At 38.1% G+C, this 16,401-nt stretch overlaps 1 protein-coding gene across 1 annotated transcript in view; it reads left to right on the top strand.

Moving 5' to 3' along the window:
• The window catches only part of snd1 (staphylococcal nuclease and tudor domain containing 1), a 304,678-nt gene that overhangs the window by 5,746 nt on the left and 282,531 nt on the right, over positions 1-16,401 (top strand). Inside the window, exons 4-10 of the mRNA XM_088645522.1 lie at positions 706-787; positions 4,218-4,378; positions 5,092-5,183; positions 5,447-5,605; positions 8,053-8,159; positions 8,700-8,790; positions 12,936-13,052. Coding sequence (XP_088501648.1) covers positions 706-787; positions 4,218-4,378; positions 5,092-5,183; positions 5,447-5,605; positions 8,053-8,159; positions 8,700-8,790; positions 12,936-13,052 — 809 coding nt within the window. The remainder of the gene's footprint in view (positions 1-705; positions 788-4,217; positions 4,379-5,091; positions 5,184-5,446; positions 5,606-8,052; positions 8,160-8,699; positions 8,791-12,935; positions 13,053-16,401) is intronic.

The raw sequence follows: 16,401 nt of genomic DNA, 5'->3' as shown, positions 1-16,401 counted from the left end.
CTTGTTATCCTTTTTTTTAGCACTGTTAATGACATTACTAAGAATAATATGAGACTTTTAAGTGTTGTCCGTCTGGTGAAAATGGACAAGTCCCCCTCCTGGGAATCGTCTTATCTTTTTAATACAGCAGCTTAGTTACAAATCAAATTAGAAAAATCAGACTTGTCATTGATTAAATAACCAAATGTGTAGATAGCTACTGATGTAAATTAACAGCTGCAGCATTGGTTTACTTTGTGCTTCTAAAGATCAAGTATTAATTTTCTTGTCATCTTGTCTGGTTCTGTAATTTTACTATTCCTCTACTATGTTTTGCTGTTGTTGGTCATTTTAATTCAGAGCCACATGAAATGATATGCTGTATCTAAAACAGCCTAATTAAAAGATTTTATACATTCAGTTTGTTTTGGTGACAGTTAACCATTATCTTAGAGAAGCTGAATTATTTGGTTTTGCATTGCTTTATCCCATCAGGCAGACTAGAGATGTACAACACGGGGAAAGTGCTTATGACTGTTAAAACATAGGGGAATGAAAATATATAGCTCTACCTTTCCCCTTCAGTGCAGTGTGTAGTTAACCTCACCCCCAAAATCAGTTTTTCTTATAGTACAATGCAGCACTGAGCCTCACAAGTATCTCATTGACATCTTGAGACTGTGTGATTAACAGATTAACATTCAGGTAATTTCTCTCTGTTCACAGATACTTCTGGAGAGAACATTGCAGAGTCTCTTGTATCAGAGGGTCTGGCCACAGTCCGACGAGAAGGGATAAGAGGAAACAAGTAAGCATTCTAGCCAAGCCTTCTGATTTTTGTATTTAATCAATAAATATATTAAATACGTCCTGTGTAGGGAGAAAGAAAAATATTTTTTCCCAGTCAACGCTGAGAAAAATGATCAGAAAGGATTATTTTTTAGTGCTGTTCCTTTTCCAGTGCACTTTTGAAGGTGACTGTTCTGGTGGCACAATTGGTAGCATTGCTGCGTTGCAGTGTTGGGCCCCTGGGTTCAATTCCTGGGGTGCTGTGTGTGTGGAGTTTGTATGTTCTCTCAGTGTCCATGTGGGTTTCGTCAGGGTGCTCCGGTTTCCTCCCACCTACAGTCTAAAGTCATGCCGCTAGGCTAATTGGGTTCAGGGAAAGTTGATCCCGGTGTTATAGTATGGTTGTGTTCATGTGTGCCCCGTAATGGACTGGCGTCCTGTACACAGCGTATCCCGCCTTGTCGCCCGTGGCCTGCTGGGATAGGCCCTTACTTCCTTGCGATCTTGAATCGGATAAAGCAGTTAGAAAGTGGATGTAAGTTCTTGATCTCCCTGCCTGTGTGGAGTATATTTAACTGGTTCCCAGAAGCTCTGATCTTTTAATTTTTAAACATTACAAAGCTCTTAATAAAGTGGCCAAAATGTCTACAAACTCTCCTCAAAACAACCATTGAATTGAGAATACATTTTTAGAATTTAATCATATTAGTCACGCATGCCCTAAACATTTGTAATTTTTTTTAGCATTCTGTTTGAATTGTGAAAAGTTCATGTGGTCCAGACTCTTGCGTGAAATAGAATGAGCTAAACAAATATCAATGAACTGCTGGGACAATATTAATGTCATCCAATATCATATTTTATTTTCATTTTATTTAAACATAAGACTGCTCTTTTTAAATGAGCTTGAACAGAGTCAAGCTTGTATAGAAGTAATAAGGGCAGAAAATATCTCCGTTCCTGTCTAGTGGGGATTTTTTTTTTTAGGTGAAAGTGGGCACAAGATTACAAGTAACCCTGTAATAATCATGGTCCAATTGTTAGGTGTGAGTAGGGTGTAACTTGTAACATGTACAAGTTGTTGGTCAAAGCTGTCCTTTTCAGGGGATGAGTGGCCCAACTAACTGTTGTAATGCACAGGCTCCATGATGGTCCCTTTATTAAGGTGATGGGTTCCAGTCCCCAGTGAAACAAGAACAAGAAGAAACCTAGCTCATCTTGGGCATAACTGAACTGTATGATAAGAACGTGCTTGTGCTGTGTCGACAGCCGAGCTGTATCAGCTCAGGTCCCTGGGGGACTGTAATGGAGAAAGTAAAGGGCAGAGCGTGAACTTTACCAGGAAACCTGACTGTTGAGGACAGGTGGGCAGGAACAGTGCTAGAAACCCCCATATATGTGAGGGCAGACAGGAGAAGTGAGGGTTCCACCATGTGAAGTACTTTGGGGAGAACTAGAAGAATGGGAAGATGAGAGAAGCAGCACGTGTTGAGTGAGAGTCTGTAACATGAGACATTTGAGATAAATATACAGAGGGAAAGCTACATCGGATAGGCTCACACTCGGTTTGCTGTGGGAATGCTACTGCTGACACAAGTTTTGAAACCTCCTCAAAGTAACTTTTCTTTCCGATTATGTCCGTGTAGTTTTGATGTTATTTGATAGGTACTTGACTCATTACCGGACTAGGTTCAGTAGTCTAGTCCATAGTTACAGGTATTTGCTTATGTTTATGCCATTTGATGTGTTCATGAGGGATTCCATATTGCTCATTTTACTATTGCTCGACTTGTATCTGGAGTATAAATGTTGAATGGCATCTGTGGAGAATGAGCAGTGCTGGATAGTCAAGATTTAAATGGTATCACATTACTATTATGGATTATGTTCCACACAACCATACATAAGATGAAATTTCCATAGGTTAGAATGCACTCTTAAGCTGCACATTCACACTTAGAACGTATTACAATACCTTAATATAAATTTACATTGTTACTATATTACTGTACTTTAATAAAACTAACTCAAGCATAGAACATCGCAAACGCTTAAGTAACAGAATTTCACTTACCTCCTGATGCTGGCTTGCTTTTCAGACTTAAAGGGTAACACTGCAAACGTGGTAGAAATTATTCCACTCCATTATTCCATGAGACACTGCACTCATAAGAGTAGATACAAGGCAATGTGCGACAAGACTCAGGCTGCATGTAGAATGTTGGATTGTCTAAATATAGGTAAAATATATAGATGAATATATAGATAAAACTAGGCAAAGATGATACACAAGGTCTGCGCTGTGCTTATTTTTATAGTAATTGAGTACACCTAAAGCCTGGAGCTGGTAGGCCGGACTATACAAGCCTGAACTGGTTTTAGCCAGGACACTAGGTTACCACCCTTGTGCTCTTACAAATAGTGCACCAGTTCCTGTATGCTAAGGTCCTTACTACTTGGTTCTTAGTCTCCTCCAAATGACATCTCCCAACATCACAATATTGCATCGTTGGTTGAGAAGTTCTGGACTAGAGGGAAATGTGCCATCTACTGGTCAAACACTCTCATATACAGCAGCAAACTGGTTTTTCAACCTTGGAGGCTGCCCATCCCCGTACTAACCAGTTCCAGCCTGGTTTAGCTTCTGATTTAATGATGATGATACTTTTATCTTCTATAGAATTACGTTTATCTTCCCAAAGAGGAAAATAAGGTTAAAAGAAAATAGTAACATAGAGAGGAGATGACAAAATTAGCACAAAGAAATGCAAGGGATTAGAACTGTACTAAAAGTGCCTGAGCAGTCACAGCTGCCAATTAAATAAAACGCCTTACAACGTAGCCTGCTGGATAGCCCACTTCTCTAACAAAAGTCAGCTTATGATGTTGAACTTATCAAAACTGAAGGTTTGACACATTACTTGTGAAATTGATTTAATACTAATAACTTGCATGAGAAATATTTCAAGCTAAAGTGTTCAAGTTTATTTCTGAGAAAGAATAGTCTTAGTATTAATACACCAGTGAGGCATGTCATGTTTTTAAGAACATGTGCTGTAGACTACCACTTGCTGAGTTTTTCCTTTCCGATTTGACACGTGAAAGGAGAGGTGTGTGTAGTGTCTTTTCAGAAATATCCCATAAATTGAAAAAGCCACAGTTGGACTGCAGCAAAGCAATAGCTTTTAGATCTATTGGTTCTTATGCCAAATTGTCTGAACAGATCTCCACTGGAACAAAAAAGTTTTGTAGAAGATAATGTAGGCCAAAAATATTTCAGTTTTGTTCTTAAAATGTCCTCTTTTTGCATACGGGTATTTATTTTTCGGTGTGGGATCAAAAATCTGTAGCGAACACATCTGTGTCGCATTAATTCTGCAATGCATCTAATTTAGCTATACACTTTTCCTGTTAATGTGTTTAACCAATGCAATTCTGATTTATCCTAGTCCTGATCAAGTCAGGCTCTGTGATCTTGAGGATCAAGCAAAAGGTGCAAAGAAAGGGATCTGGAGCGATGGCAGTGGGTCCCACTCCATCCGTGACTTGAAGTACACCATCGAGAACCCTCGGCACTTTGTCGACTCCCTGCATCAGAAACCTGTAAATGGTAAGCGCTGGTCAAGTTGGAACCTTTTTTCTGTATTAATTCTTGTTAAGACTTATCCCCAGTGCCGGGTTCGGGGGCTGACTCGGTCCAGGGATTGACAACGCTGCCGCAGTTTCATGGCACTCACCCGTGAAATATGGTTTCTTAACTACAAAATGGTAGCAGAGACTCGTGTCTCTCTCTCTTGGGCCTTACGATAAGTTATGCGCTTTTCCTCTTTTGTTGTAGCTCAGTGTTTGGTGAGCTGCTTAACAAAAGTAGCTGCACGGTGATTAGCTATTACCAACTGAATGTGCTCGATGGGCTGAATGACTTCCTGTCAGTTGTAAACTGTCTTATCCACTTTAAGCATCTGAAATATATTTAACAAGCCTAATCTTCCCCCTTTGTTAAATGCTTGCCTAATCTTACCGCCTTAGTTTGTTTTCTCCCCCTCTTGCTTTTAATTCCATGCGTGTTGTGTTCAGACACTAGAGGTTAACACCAAGTTCGTTTGTGGAGTTAATTGAATACAAATTTCTTGAATCTTGAAAGCCACGGAGGCATGCAAGACATTCAAATTGGATATGTTCCAGTTTAAGCTCTTATTGTACACTCTCTTTAGTTTTCAGTGTAGCATCAATTGAGTATCAGTTTATCAGAGGATCAGTTTAGCTGTGGATTCAGAAACGTGTTCTCTGTTCTGGTGATTCTTTTGTGTCCTTTTCCTTCAGCCATCATTGAGCACGTGCGTGATGGGAGCGTGGTCCGTGCTCTCCTTCTTCCAGACTATTACCTGGTTACGGTGATGCTGTCAGGTGTCAAGGTATGTTCATGTTTTACGCTACATGTCGTCAGGCCCTGCAAATTTCTCGCTCATCCGCCCATCCAAGCAGAATATTTTGTGGTGAAATTTTTTATTATTATTATTATTATTAGATATTCATTAAACAATGTAGTAATGGTTGAAAGCAGGCAATCCCTCTTCAGAATTCTGTTTTGGGAGCTTGAAAAGAAAGCCTTTGGTCAAAAGGTCATGTGGCCTCTAGAGATTTTAGGAAACCTCATTCCTTCCAAAATTCGTTTCAGTGCCCAACTTTTAAACGGGAGCCAGATGGCACGGAAACGCCTGAGTCTTTTGCTGCGGAAGCCAAGTTTTTCACAGAGTCCCGCTTGCTGCAGAGAGATGTGCAAATCATCCTGGAGAGCTGTCCAAACCAGGTCATTCTCGGGACCATCCTTCACCCGGTAAGCGGCCGAGAAATGGAACACATGGGCTCAGTCCAATATTTGTTTTCTGTGCTTGCCAGCCTGCATGGCAGGTGGCACCAATTCCAGCAGTTTTTGTGGTTAATTTTGGGGTTCCTTAATATTGCCTGGGGGCTGCACAATAAATAAGGGCGAAACATGCACAAGTTGAATGTAAAGTGATACATTTTCATGAAATCGATTTGAATTATTCTGGGAATGTGTTCATGTACCTCATTAGCTGCAAAGGTTGCTTTACTTAAAATAACGTGTTTAATAAACTAAAATTAACCTTGGCCATTATTAGTTTAATCCGAAACAACAAATCTGTGCATTTGCTACAGACGGTCCTTCAGAAGGAGACATTAAACCAGTGTTCTCAAACTCTGTTCCTCGAGTCAATTTAACAGTTAAGCTAATTGTTTTTAGACATAGGATTTTCTTCTCTGGTTGATTATAGAAAACTAATTTTTTTAAGGCATAGTTAACTGTAAAACACCTTTTGTCCTGGTTAAAAGTATTACAGATGGAGGGGGGAAGCAGAAAACAGTAGGTCCACCATGAATTGTTTGAGATCTCTGCCTCCTGATTACCTGGTCTGTAAAGATTCCGTGGCACTGTTTGTACGAATGTTGGTGTGAAACTCGGTGTCTGGGCTACATTCCTTTCTGGTTCTGTACAGTCTGATCTCCCTAAAGATACACCTTAATTCAACTGGTAACAAAATTTCTCACTCCTACACCTGCTGTGTGTCTAGATCAAGGTGATACGTAATGGCTGTAACATGTTATCCAGGTGGGTTCTGCACTTCATTGTAGGTTTAAGCGGGTCCCCTCAAATACAATGCCTTGCACAAGTACTCGCCTCTAGTTGTGCTGAATTATAAATGATGTATTAACATTTAAGGTGAATATTTTTAATCAATTTGAATGTTCAGACTGAATCCTTTAATGGGTGAAAAATGTAAAAGGTAAAATAAATCCATAAAAAGAAAAAATACAAACTAAAATATGTTGATTGCATAAGTATACATAGTGGAAGCACTTTTTCCTCTAGTATTTGCCTGGTCTTTACTCTATCCTCTTTCTTCTCATTTTTGACAAGCTTGTCAGGTCCCTGCTGATAAATAGCAGGCCCATAATGCTGAGAGCACAATTTTTCACAGTAGGTGTTGACTGGGTTATGTGCTGTGTTTTAGTTTGGCACACAGATGTAGTGCTTTGCATTTAGGCCAAAAAGTTCCAATCTCAAGCCCTTTTACCACCTGTTTGCAGTATCGCTTATGTGCTTGGTTGCAAACTTAAAGCAGGATCTGAGATGTTTTTCTTCCAGTAATGCTTTCCTTACTGCCACTCAGCCATGTAGGCCTTATGATCTCATAGTGGCTCTCTACGTTCCCCGTTTTGCTGTTGGTTGGGACAGCCTGATCTACGCAGTGTCTGGGCGGTACACTGCATCTTCCACTTCTTAATGATTGACTGCTCAGAGGAAGCCTCTATGCCTTTCTCTGGCTCTGTGCCTTTCTACAACTCAGTTGATTTGAAAACTAGGTCTTTTTGGTTGAATTAAATAAAATGTGTTAAGAGCTACCTCAGCTTCCTGCAGAAGGATCTGGTGAGCTGTTTGTGAAATTGCATAAGGTATTAGAAAATTAAAAATTGTTTTAGTTCTATGGTTTATTTTTCTTTACAATGTTTGCTAACATTTATTTTCTTGCACCCATAAAAAAATTTAGTTTTAAAAAACTAAATTGAAAAATATTCACTTCAATCGTGTATGCATCATTTGTAATTCCAAAAAGAGAAATCATTGGAAGGGGTGGATACTTTTCCAAGGCATTGCATGTAAACATTTGTGGGATCCTGGGATCTGAGCTATATATATAGGGACGGTGTAGTGGCTCTGTGTCTCAGGATCTGCGCCCATGGCTGGAAGGTTGCTGGTCCGTATCCTGCGTCCGGCAGAGGAATCCTACTCCACTGGGCCCCTGAGCAAGGCCCTTAACCCCCATCTGCTCCAGGGGTGCCGTATAAATGGCTGACTCTGTGCTCTGACCCCAAGTTTGCTCTCCATGAGAGCCACAGACAAGGAGAGAAGTTGGGGTATGCGAAAAGACTAATTCCTAATACAAGAAATTGTATATGGCCGATAAAGTGATCTAATCTTATATTCAATTAATTCCACCTATAGCTCTTTCATTGGTAAAGTGCATCACCCCCACCTACAGTGTAATAAAATGTAGTTGGCCAAATATTTTGTAGAAAATAAGTTTGGAAGACGAGATTTGAAGTTTAATTTTTTTGTTTAACGTTACTTGATTAACATTAGAGCAGTCTGAAAAAATCAACGTAACGTGCTTAAAAAGCATTTAGTTCTAGAGTTGGCTTCTAGTGTTCATTTCTCATAAGAATGTTTCATTACACAGTGGGTGATTTTGTTTTCTCCAGAACGGCAACATTACTGAACTGCTTCTGAAAGAAGGCTTCGCCCGTTGTGTAGACTGGTCAATGGCAGTGTATACCCAGGGAGGTGAAAAACTGAGAGCTGCAGAAAGGTGAGAAGATGATTTCTTGATGAAGCTGTACAGTGTCTTCCTTTTGGAAAATATTGAATGTAATGGTGACTAAAGTGGAATATTCCACTTTTTTATAGTTCCATTGTGATTTTGGTGACATTTCAAACTGGATTAAAGCAAAACATTATGCAAGTTTAAAGTACAGATTCAAGTGGGGAGCTGTGAGTTAACTGCAAAATAAGAGTAAACCATTTCAGTTGTGGAGCTCCCACTGTTACATTTTAAATCAATTTAAATAAGTTTTGGGTGGCTGTGTCTTTTAAATTAAAGGGCTGAATTTGTGGAAAAATTAATTGTAACTGATTAATTGTTAAAATGTGATGCTCAATTTTGAAAACCTTATGTTATTATAACATACAAAAGTTCTTGCTGAGTGCACATGCTTGGGGCTGAGCTCCGTTTGCCATTTTAATCTTAAACTTGAGTGTTCTGATTTCAATCCCAAAATATGTAGTGAGAATTCTTTGCTGCGGAAGTTTCCTCTCCTGAAGTGTTATTTCATTATTTGTTTTTGGACAGGTCAGCCAAAGAACGGAAAGTAAGAATCTGGAAGGATTATGTGGCTCCCACTGCTAACCTTGATCAGAAAGATAAACAGTTTGTAGCAAAGGTAAGCTTTATTAGAAATTCTCAAATGCCTTGTGAAAAATGTGTGGACAGCATGGCCTGCGTTGTGCTGCAGTAAATGACTTAGTAAATGCTCTTGGCGTGTAAAGGAGATGTGCAGCTTAATCATTATACAGATCATTTACATTCTTACTGGGGAATAAGCCTACCCACTTAGGAGTATAAACCTAACTGTGAATTAGCCTTTTGAGGTTGAGTGTCATTTATTTAATCCTGGCTTGGGTTCAATATGCTTAATGTTGGACAGTCCCTTGCTAGATATTTGGGATAGCTTGCATTGCTGCTGGGTGAGTTTTAATGGATAGTTTGAAATTTCTAATAGTATTTTAAGTTATTTTGTACTCTAGTTCATTAATGTCAGCGGTTGAGGGGAGGGAGACTTACAAATATTTTTGATAGTGAAGGTGACATTAAATTGTGCAGTGTCCATGTAGCTGTCATATTTTGAGGATGAAGGGATATTTACACCTAGAAGGAGCTTTTAACAAGCTGTGTGTATGTGACAAAAGCCTTATCGCCTAAAAAAGTGTTTCAGTAGCTGGATCTTTGTTTTGCTGATTGGCTAAAAGCAAGACATTATAGGAAAGCAATGTTCAAATTGTTGCTTTGGGACAGTGTCACTACAACAGTGTGGTGATTCTAAAAGTAACTTTTGCTCCTGTTAATTGTATACTGAGAAAGCAGGCTATAATAAAGTGTTTATGCCAAAAATATGGTCCTTTTAATTTGTTGTATTTTTATATGCACCCAGTTTTTTTCCCCATTTTGTAATGGAAACTCTTGTAATCATATTTTTTCTGTAACTTAAAATTTAACTCAACTAGAGGTGTTCTACTAACTTCCATTTTCATATAAAGCTTAAATGTCTATTTTGCTTTTCATTTTCTGTTCCACTTGAGCAATTAAAATGTTTCTTAACTGTAGAATAAAGTGTATGTGCAAGAGTGGTTTTGTCACACAGTTTTCTATACTTGTTAGTCTTTTTATGCTTGCATTTTGCTGACATCTCAGGTTTTTTAGCAACCTAAATGAGCAAATCAAATATTATTTGGGTTTTTGCCCTTTTTCATGGTTCATAAAATTTATATCTAATGGTTCCTTAATGATAAAAATACAAGGTTCAGTACATACATATTTTCTGTATTGCATGCTGTAAATTGCATTGTTTTGAATCCTTAAGATGGCATCATGCTTTTCTTGGAATAACAAAGCAATAGACATTTAATGGCCCATGAAATCAGTTTGGTAAATTTTATTATACTGTATACACAGTACTCAAGTATGGTAATGAGTGTTTTATTTTATTTTGGAAATAGCTATTAAAGAGCTGAAGAGTTTTAATAGCTAATTGTGGGAATGATATAAATTCTACAATGTCTTAAGATTCAGTGTTTGCTCAATCAAATTTTACTATTGGAGACCATTGTGTTTCTGTAATAAGCTTTGCATGCTAATGATTTGTAATCCTAGTGACTTCTCATTCAAATACTGACAGGATTCTTGAAAAACACTCCCTTCATAAGCTCATACTGTGTAGCATATAATTAATCTTTCATGACCTTTTTAATAGAGATTGTTTTTTATTTCATTGGTAGATGCTTATAATAGAATATTAGTTTAGTTTAACCTTTATGGGGATAAAAAAAATCACAGTACCTTTTCACCATGTTCTTTAAAATGAAATCGCGATATGGTTAGAGGCTTTAAAGGATGGAGAGCTGGTGGGTAAATACACACTAGGTGGTGCAATTGTTGTTCTTCTGCTCTTCTCTGGAAAATCAGGTTATAAAAATGCTTTGCATTAATTTCTTGGCTGGATTCATCAAAATGTTCTGCATATACAGCTGTTCATTAGCTGGGAATTTACATCCTTAGTATCACAGATATGCATTTGTGGTATATTTTTGCATCAAGAAAATATTGTGAAAGAATAGTTATTATGAATGTAAATAGTAAAATGAGAAGCAAATTCATGAAAGGCTTTTAAGAGGAATTTTGGACAGTTAATTCATCATTCTATTTTTTTTTCACTGTAAATATTCTTAATTAGGCAGATATCATAGGCTTCATATGAAATGTTATGGCCATAGGCAGCTTATGGAATATCATTTGTGCCATAGAATACCAGAGATATTAATATGCCAAATGATTATGACAAAGATTGGGGCTTTCAGTTAAACATAAAAGTGAGAACCAGTATTATGCATTTGCTAGAGCTTCCATCTTTTTGTTTTACTTGGGTTCACTGTAACTTTAAATCCTGTTCTAAAAATTTACTTGCACCATCATTTGAAGTGACTTTGAGTTTAATTGAACTGAGTAAAGGTGCTTGTATAAGACAAAAATTGTAGTGAGGGCTTTTAAGAGTTTTCATAAGGCTTACTGTTAAAACATTTTACAAATACTAAGGAAGCTGTGTCATACTGAAGATAATATAGTAAGCAAATTGTTGTGGTATTCTCCATTTGTCTTTGTTTTAGTACCTGCTGGTTATTTCAAATCGATGCTTGATGTTTCCAGCCTACGTAATGACAGCAGTACAACCTTTCATGAATGAAAGGCGGTGTAACTTATTTTGTAGACGAGTGACGAACATAAATTTTGATTGAGAATTATCAGATCCAATTGAAGTGGAACCCTTTCCTTATTTCACACTTATGTTTTCGCAATTAAGACAGAAGGCAGGGATATCTAAAATGAGATTAGACATTGCTGATCTAGTTAGGGTTTAGCTCGTTCTAAAAGCTTTTTAATGTTAGACTATTAAGAGGTGTTATTGGGCTGCAGCATGTATAAACCTTCATATATTTAATGAATGTGAGGGCCTCATTAGATGCTAAGGGTAATATATTGGACCTACTAGGATAGGATTTTCCTTAGGAGGCCAGCCTGTGGAAGTTGAAATGGATTTTCGTCTCCCTGTGGTTTAATTTCTGCTGTGTCAAAAGGCAGTAGGTCAGCGCAGACAGGTGGATGATAAAACTGCTAATTCTCTCTCTAGAGGTAAGCTCAAAGCTGATGCACACCCGCCTTTTGCTTAAGAATCGAGCGCTTAGCTAAACACTTTTCTGGGGGAGCTGGTTGTGTTGATGGTAAATGCGAAATGTCCTTTTAAAAAAATAGGACCAGCACCATCAAGATTTCTTTTCCCGGGGGAGGGGCAGGGCAGGGGTATGTGGAGGGGTCAGAAGATGGTGAGGTTACATTCACTGGTAGTAATGGCTCTTCCCAAGATCTGCCTTTGCTCCTTTGAATAGACCCTCAGTTTTTTTGTGAGTATAAAAAATAACTACTTCGTTTGCTTCTGCCTGACACTCATTCACCTGAATTTTGTTTGCTAGACCACATAATTTTTTTTGCCGAGTAGAGTGTTTGCCATCTGTTTTCAGAACCCGTCTGAGTTTGGATAATGAGTTTAGCAAGTTGGCTACTTGGAATTAAGCTGCAAATGACTTTTGAAAAGCAGTAATTGAAAAGCAGTTGTTTTTTGATGGTTTGGTTGTATTCTTCAATTCAAACAATCTTGTTTTTCCTAAATTCAGCAAATAGAACTTCTTGTTTAAGGAAGGAATGAACTGGGGCTGAAAAACTTTGAAATGGCTATCAACTGTTAAAACATTTAAGCATAATTACGCCTATTATATATATATATTTGGTTAATATTTTCCATTTTCTCACTGTGCACATTTTCCTAGTAATTGTATATGATATTCTGTGGAATATTCTTTCATTACCTCTGTGTACAACTTGAAACAGAGATCGTTCAAATACAGATATGTTGGTACCTGTTCTAGGTCTGATAATGTGCATGGGTGGTAGGATTTATTTTTGGTGTAGGAGAGTAAACTATGTGGATTTTGGAAGTCACTGTGTACATCTTTGAGCATGATTATACCATTGTCCTATAGCTTGGCTTCAATTTCACAGCAGTTTGTTTCTGTAAAGGGAGTGTTCCCTCAGCAATTTCTTATGTTCCCAAGTGTTTTTTAGGTGTCAATTCTAAAGAGCTTGCTTTTTCACCTTCCTATAACTAGTAAAATGCTTTAAGTTTGCAATGTGTTTTAGTAATACAGAGATTCTGTTCGATTTGAAAGTTAAATACTCATTCATGTTTGTTTTTTTAAATAGGTAATGCAGATTGTAAATGCGGACGCCATCGTGGTGAAGCTGAACTCTGGAGAACACAAGACGATCCATCTTTCCAGTATCAGGCCTCCAAGAATTGAGGGAGAATCTAATCAGCAGGTAGGGGTTATTGTTAACTTGTGAATTCCTGATGCTTTTTTATTCCACACTCTAATGTAAAGTTCAGAAAAAAGAGAAAAATATGCTGAGCTGGTATTGTTCCTTAAAGCGCATAATATAGCTAAAAAGGCTTTGGTTGCCATTTCAGTATTGTTTCTTAGGGACCTCTGAGTTGCTGATCAGAAAGGTTTTCTTGAGCTGTTTACATGAGTTAGTAACTTACTTTTATCGTACTGAAGAATTGTGACTGGAAAGATTGTTTTACAGCTATCGGGAGAGTTGCATTTGGATTTGTTTTCAGCCTTGCCTAACTAGATTTGTCATCAAGAGAATCTCTGACATGCAATAGCAGCAGAACTGGCCACACAGTGGTGCTCCTGTAATAAGAATATTGGAGCAGGAGCTTTGCAGTGAATGGGTTTGACTGCCAATTCGCCACATGGCTCCCTTACTGCAAAGCCTCTTTTGGTTGTTCCAGCCTTTATCTGTTACTTCTAGCAAGCCATTCAGTGATTTGTGCATATAATCACCTGAAAGATTCTGTCATTGAAAAAAATACGCTAAGTGCGATTTGTAAAAGCCTTCTGTGATTTTTTTTTTCTAAAACTGAACTGCTTTTTAATCATGCATGGATGAAATTAAGCCTTGTGCCATCATTTTGAAATGCTTCTTGATGCAGAATTCATTGATGTATTAAGAAGCTATCACATAGGCTAAATGTATTCAAGGTATGCTCTGAGAAGAGGAATTAGTTGCGGTTGATCTGTACCCTTATATTTTTGTACTTTAAATCTTTTAGTTCTCTTGATTTAGTCTACTGATACCTGTGGTCTTTTGGGAAAATTCCATCCCAATGCAGTTGTAGACAATTGGGAACTGACCATAGTCTTTTATGGTCTGATTCTTGTTAGATAAAATCCAGCGCATCTCTGTATGAAAGGTTTCACCCCTCAGGGATAACCACCCTTGTGAAATAGCTGAGAAGACGGGGCCTCAAGCCAGCATGATCAAGATCCAAAAGCCATCTTTTTCTGTTACAAGTGCAATTCCCTGCTGAGATCTCAGAAAGCAGAGGGCTGAGGCAAGCCTAAAGTGTGTGGTGACGCAGCTCATGCTGGGATCAGGATTTTCCCGATGACAGATCTGCAAAATCTCTGCCGTTAGGACCAAGATTTGTGATATAATCCTCATTGTTTCCAAATCATCTTTCCAAATCATTAGAAATTATGCCAGCTGTTTCTAATGGTAGCCACAGCATGTTTCACTGCTCGGTACGCCACAGAAAGAAACATTATGTTGAAAGTGTTGCCAGGCACTCAGCTGCTGTCGGTCAGGATGAGCAGCAGGTGGATATTGAGCTACAGGGAAAACCCAAGTTGTAATTAAAACAAAGCTTGGATGGAACTGCAATAGTAAAACTGTAAACTAGCATTACATTGGAGCTGATTAGAGAAAGAAATCGGGATGGTTGAAAGCAGTTCACTTAGAAATCCCCAATGACAGACAGCATTTATAAAAGAGTAGAAGCTCACATTGAATGGGTTATTGGCCAGTGCCCATGCTACATACCATATACAAAGAGAAACAACTCAATATAAAGAAGAAATGAGTCATTCTGCTGTAATTAGGACGCCAAGTTTTGGTTTTAGATTCTGTTTTGCACACACATTTGTCTGAAGCTTCTAGGCTGTAACTAAGAACCTATTCTTGTGGATTTAAGCATAGTCATAACTAGGATGTATTCTGTTACTTCTGTGTAAGTACAGTATATTTTCCCCCTGATTGAATAGTTAAATTATGCCTTCATGGTTGCAAATAAATATTATCTTTGTGAAATAAACATCTGTTTTTCAGGGCCTTCAGAACTTAACAGGATTCTAGAAAGAGGAACCATCCGCTTGATAAAATTCTGAAGCTGACTGGCTTTAGGCAGATGTAATACATTTTTGTTCAGGCACAGGTTAATTAGACATCTGCTTGCAAAATTGTGTTGCTCATGCAAAAAGGAAAGTTTTTTTTCATGCAAAAATGTGGTAATTTGAAGTTACTAATAGTCTGATCTGAAATAACATTTATAGTTAAGTTATATGCCATTAGGGGAGTTACCAGTTATATGAAATCACCTCTTATTTCAGTGGTCATTCAATGACATGAGTATTTTCCTAATATTGTGGGATGAACCAGTACTGCAGGGCATTTTTAAATCAAATATTCTTAAAGATGTGTAATATATTTTGAAAGCCTTTGATATTTTTCTTGCCCAGTTCTAATTTAAATTTTTCATTTTGAAGGGATTTAGTCAATGCAATGCGATCTACAATTTTTTTGGGTGACTAACCTGTAACAGTTATGAATTAACTTCTCCATGGTGGTACAATTAAACAGCCCTAAATCTGATCAGTTTTGTATTCTGTTTCGGGCGTGGTCACCCCTGATCCTAGAGCCACAGTTCTGAAGGCTTTATATTTTCATCATCAGTTTGTTGCCTTTGAATGTGATCTATAATTGGTTGTTTTAAGTCGGGAAATCCGACTGTGGTTCTTAAGAGCTACAGGGTGTTGGCATTTTCATTTCAGGTGCTCTCTAACTAAAATCACCTGCTTCGGTAAAAAGATAGATATGATCCCTCTGTTAGCCATATACAATTTTTTGAATTGGGAATTTCTTTTCGCGTACCCCAGCTTGCTCTCCATGAGGCACACAGACGGGGAGAGAGAAGCTTGGGGTCAGAGCACAGGGTCAACCATTTATATAGCGCCCTTGGACCAGCTGGGGTTAAGGGCCTTGCTCAGGGGCCAAATGGAGTAGGATTCCTCTGCCAGCCGCAGTATTTGAACCGGCAACCTTCCAGTCACAGGTGCAGATCCTTAGCCACAGTGCCACCGCTCCGCCCTAATGCAAGCAGTTTTCAAGAGTTTTAGGAATTGAATTTAATGGTGTTGGTAAAAACTTGCTAGATTGTGGTTATATTGTCGCTTTGCATTAAAAGATTCACATCATTCTAGTTCTTGTGTAACTTAATTAGCACAGATGCTAATTATCATTAAATGCACATTGAGTATGATCTCATCACCTGCAGTCAGATGGCAGATAGGGATTGCATAATCTGACTGTGCAATTACCATAATTTGGATTGCATGCTCACACGTGTAATTTAGCTTGATTCTTATCTTCTTGCAATTGGATGTGATCACCAAGGACAGCCATTCAATCAGTAAACAAGGGGGTGTAAAAGATGCTATCAGTGATGGGGCTTGACACGTATCAAGAAGGCAATTGCCTGCTGCAAACTGCTACTGTACCCTTATACTTTTATATGCATTCTATGAATGTAAACACGAGCACAGTT

The sequence above is a fragment of the Lepisosteus platostomus genome, chromosome 9 (assembly GCF_059453375.1).
Source record: "Lepisosteus platostomus isolate fLepPlt1 chromosome 9, fLepPlt1.hap1, whole genome shotgun sequence".
In the NCBI taxonomy this organism is placed as follows: domain Eukaryota; kingdom Metazoa; phylum Chordata; class Actinopteri; order Semionotiformes; family Lepisosteidae; genus Lepisosteus; species Lepisosteus platostomus.
This window is presented reverse-complemented; position numbering and strand designations above follow the sequence as displayed.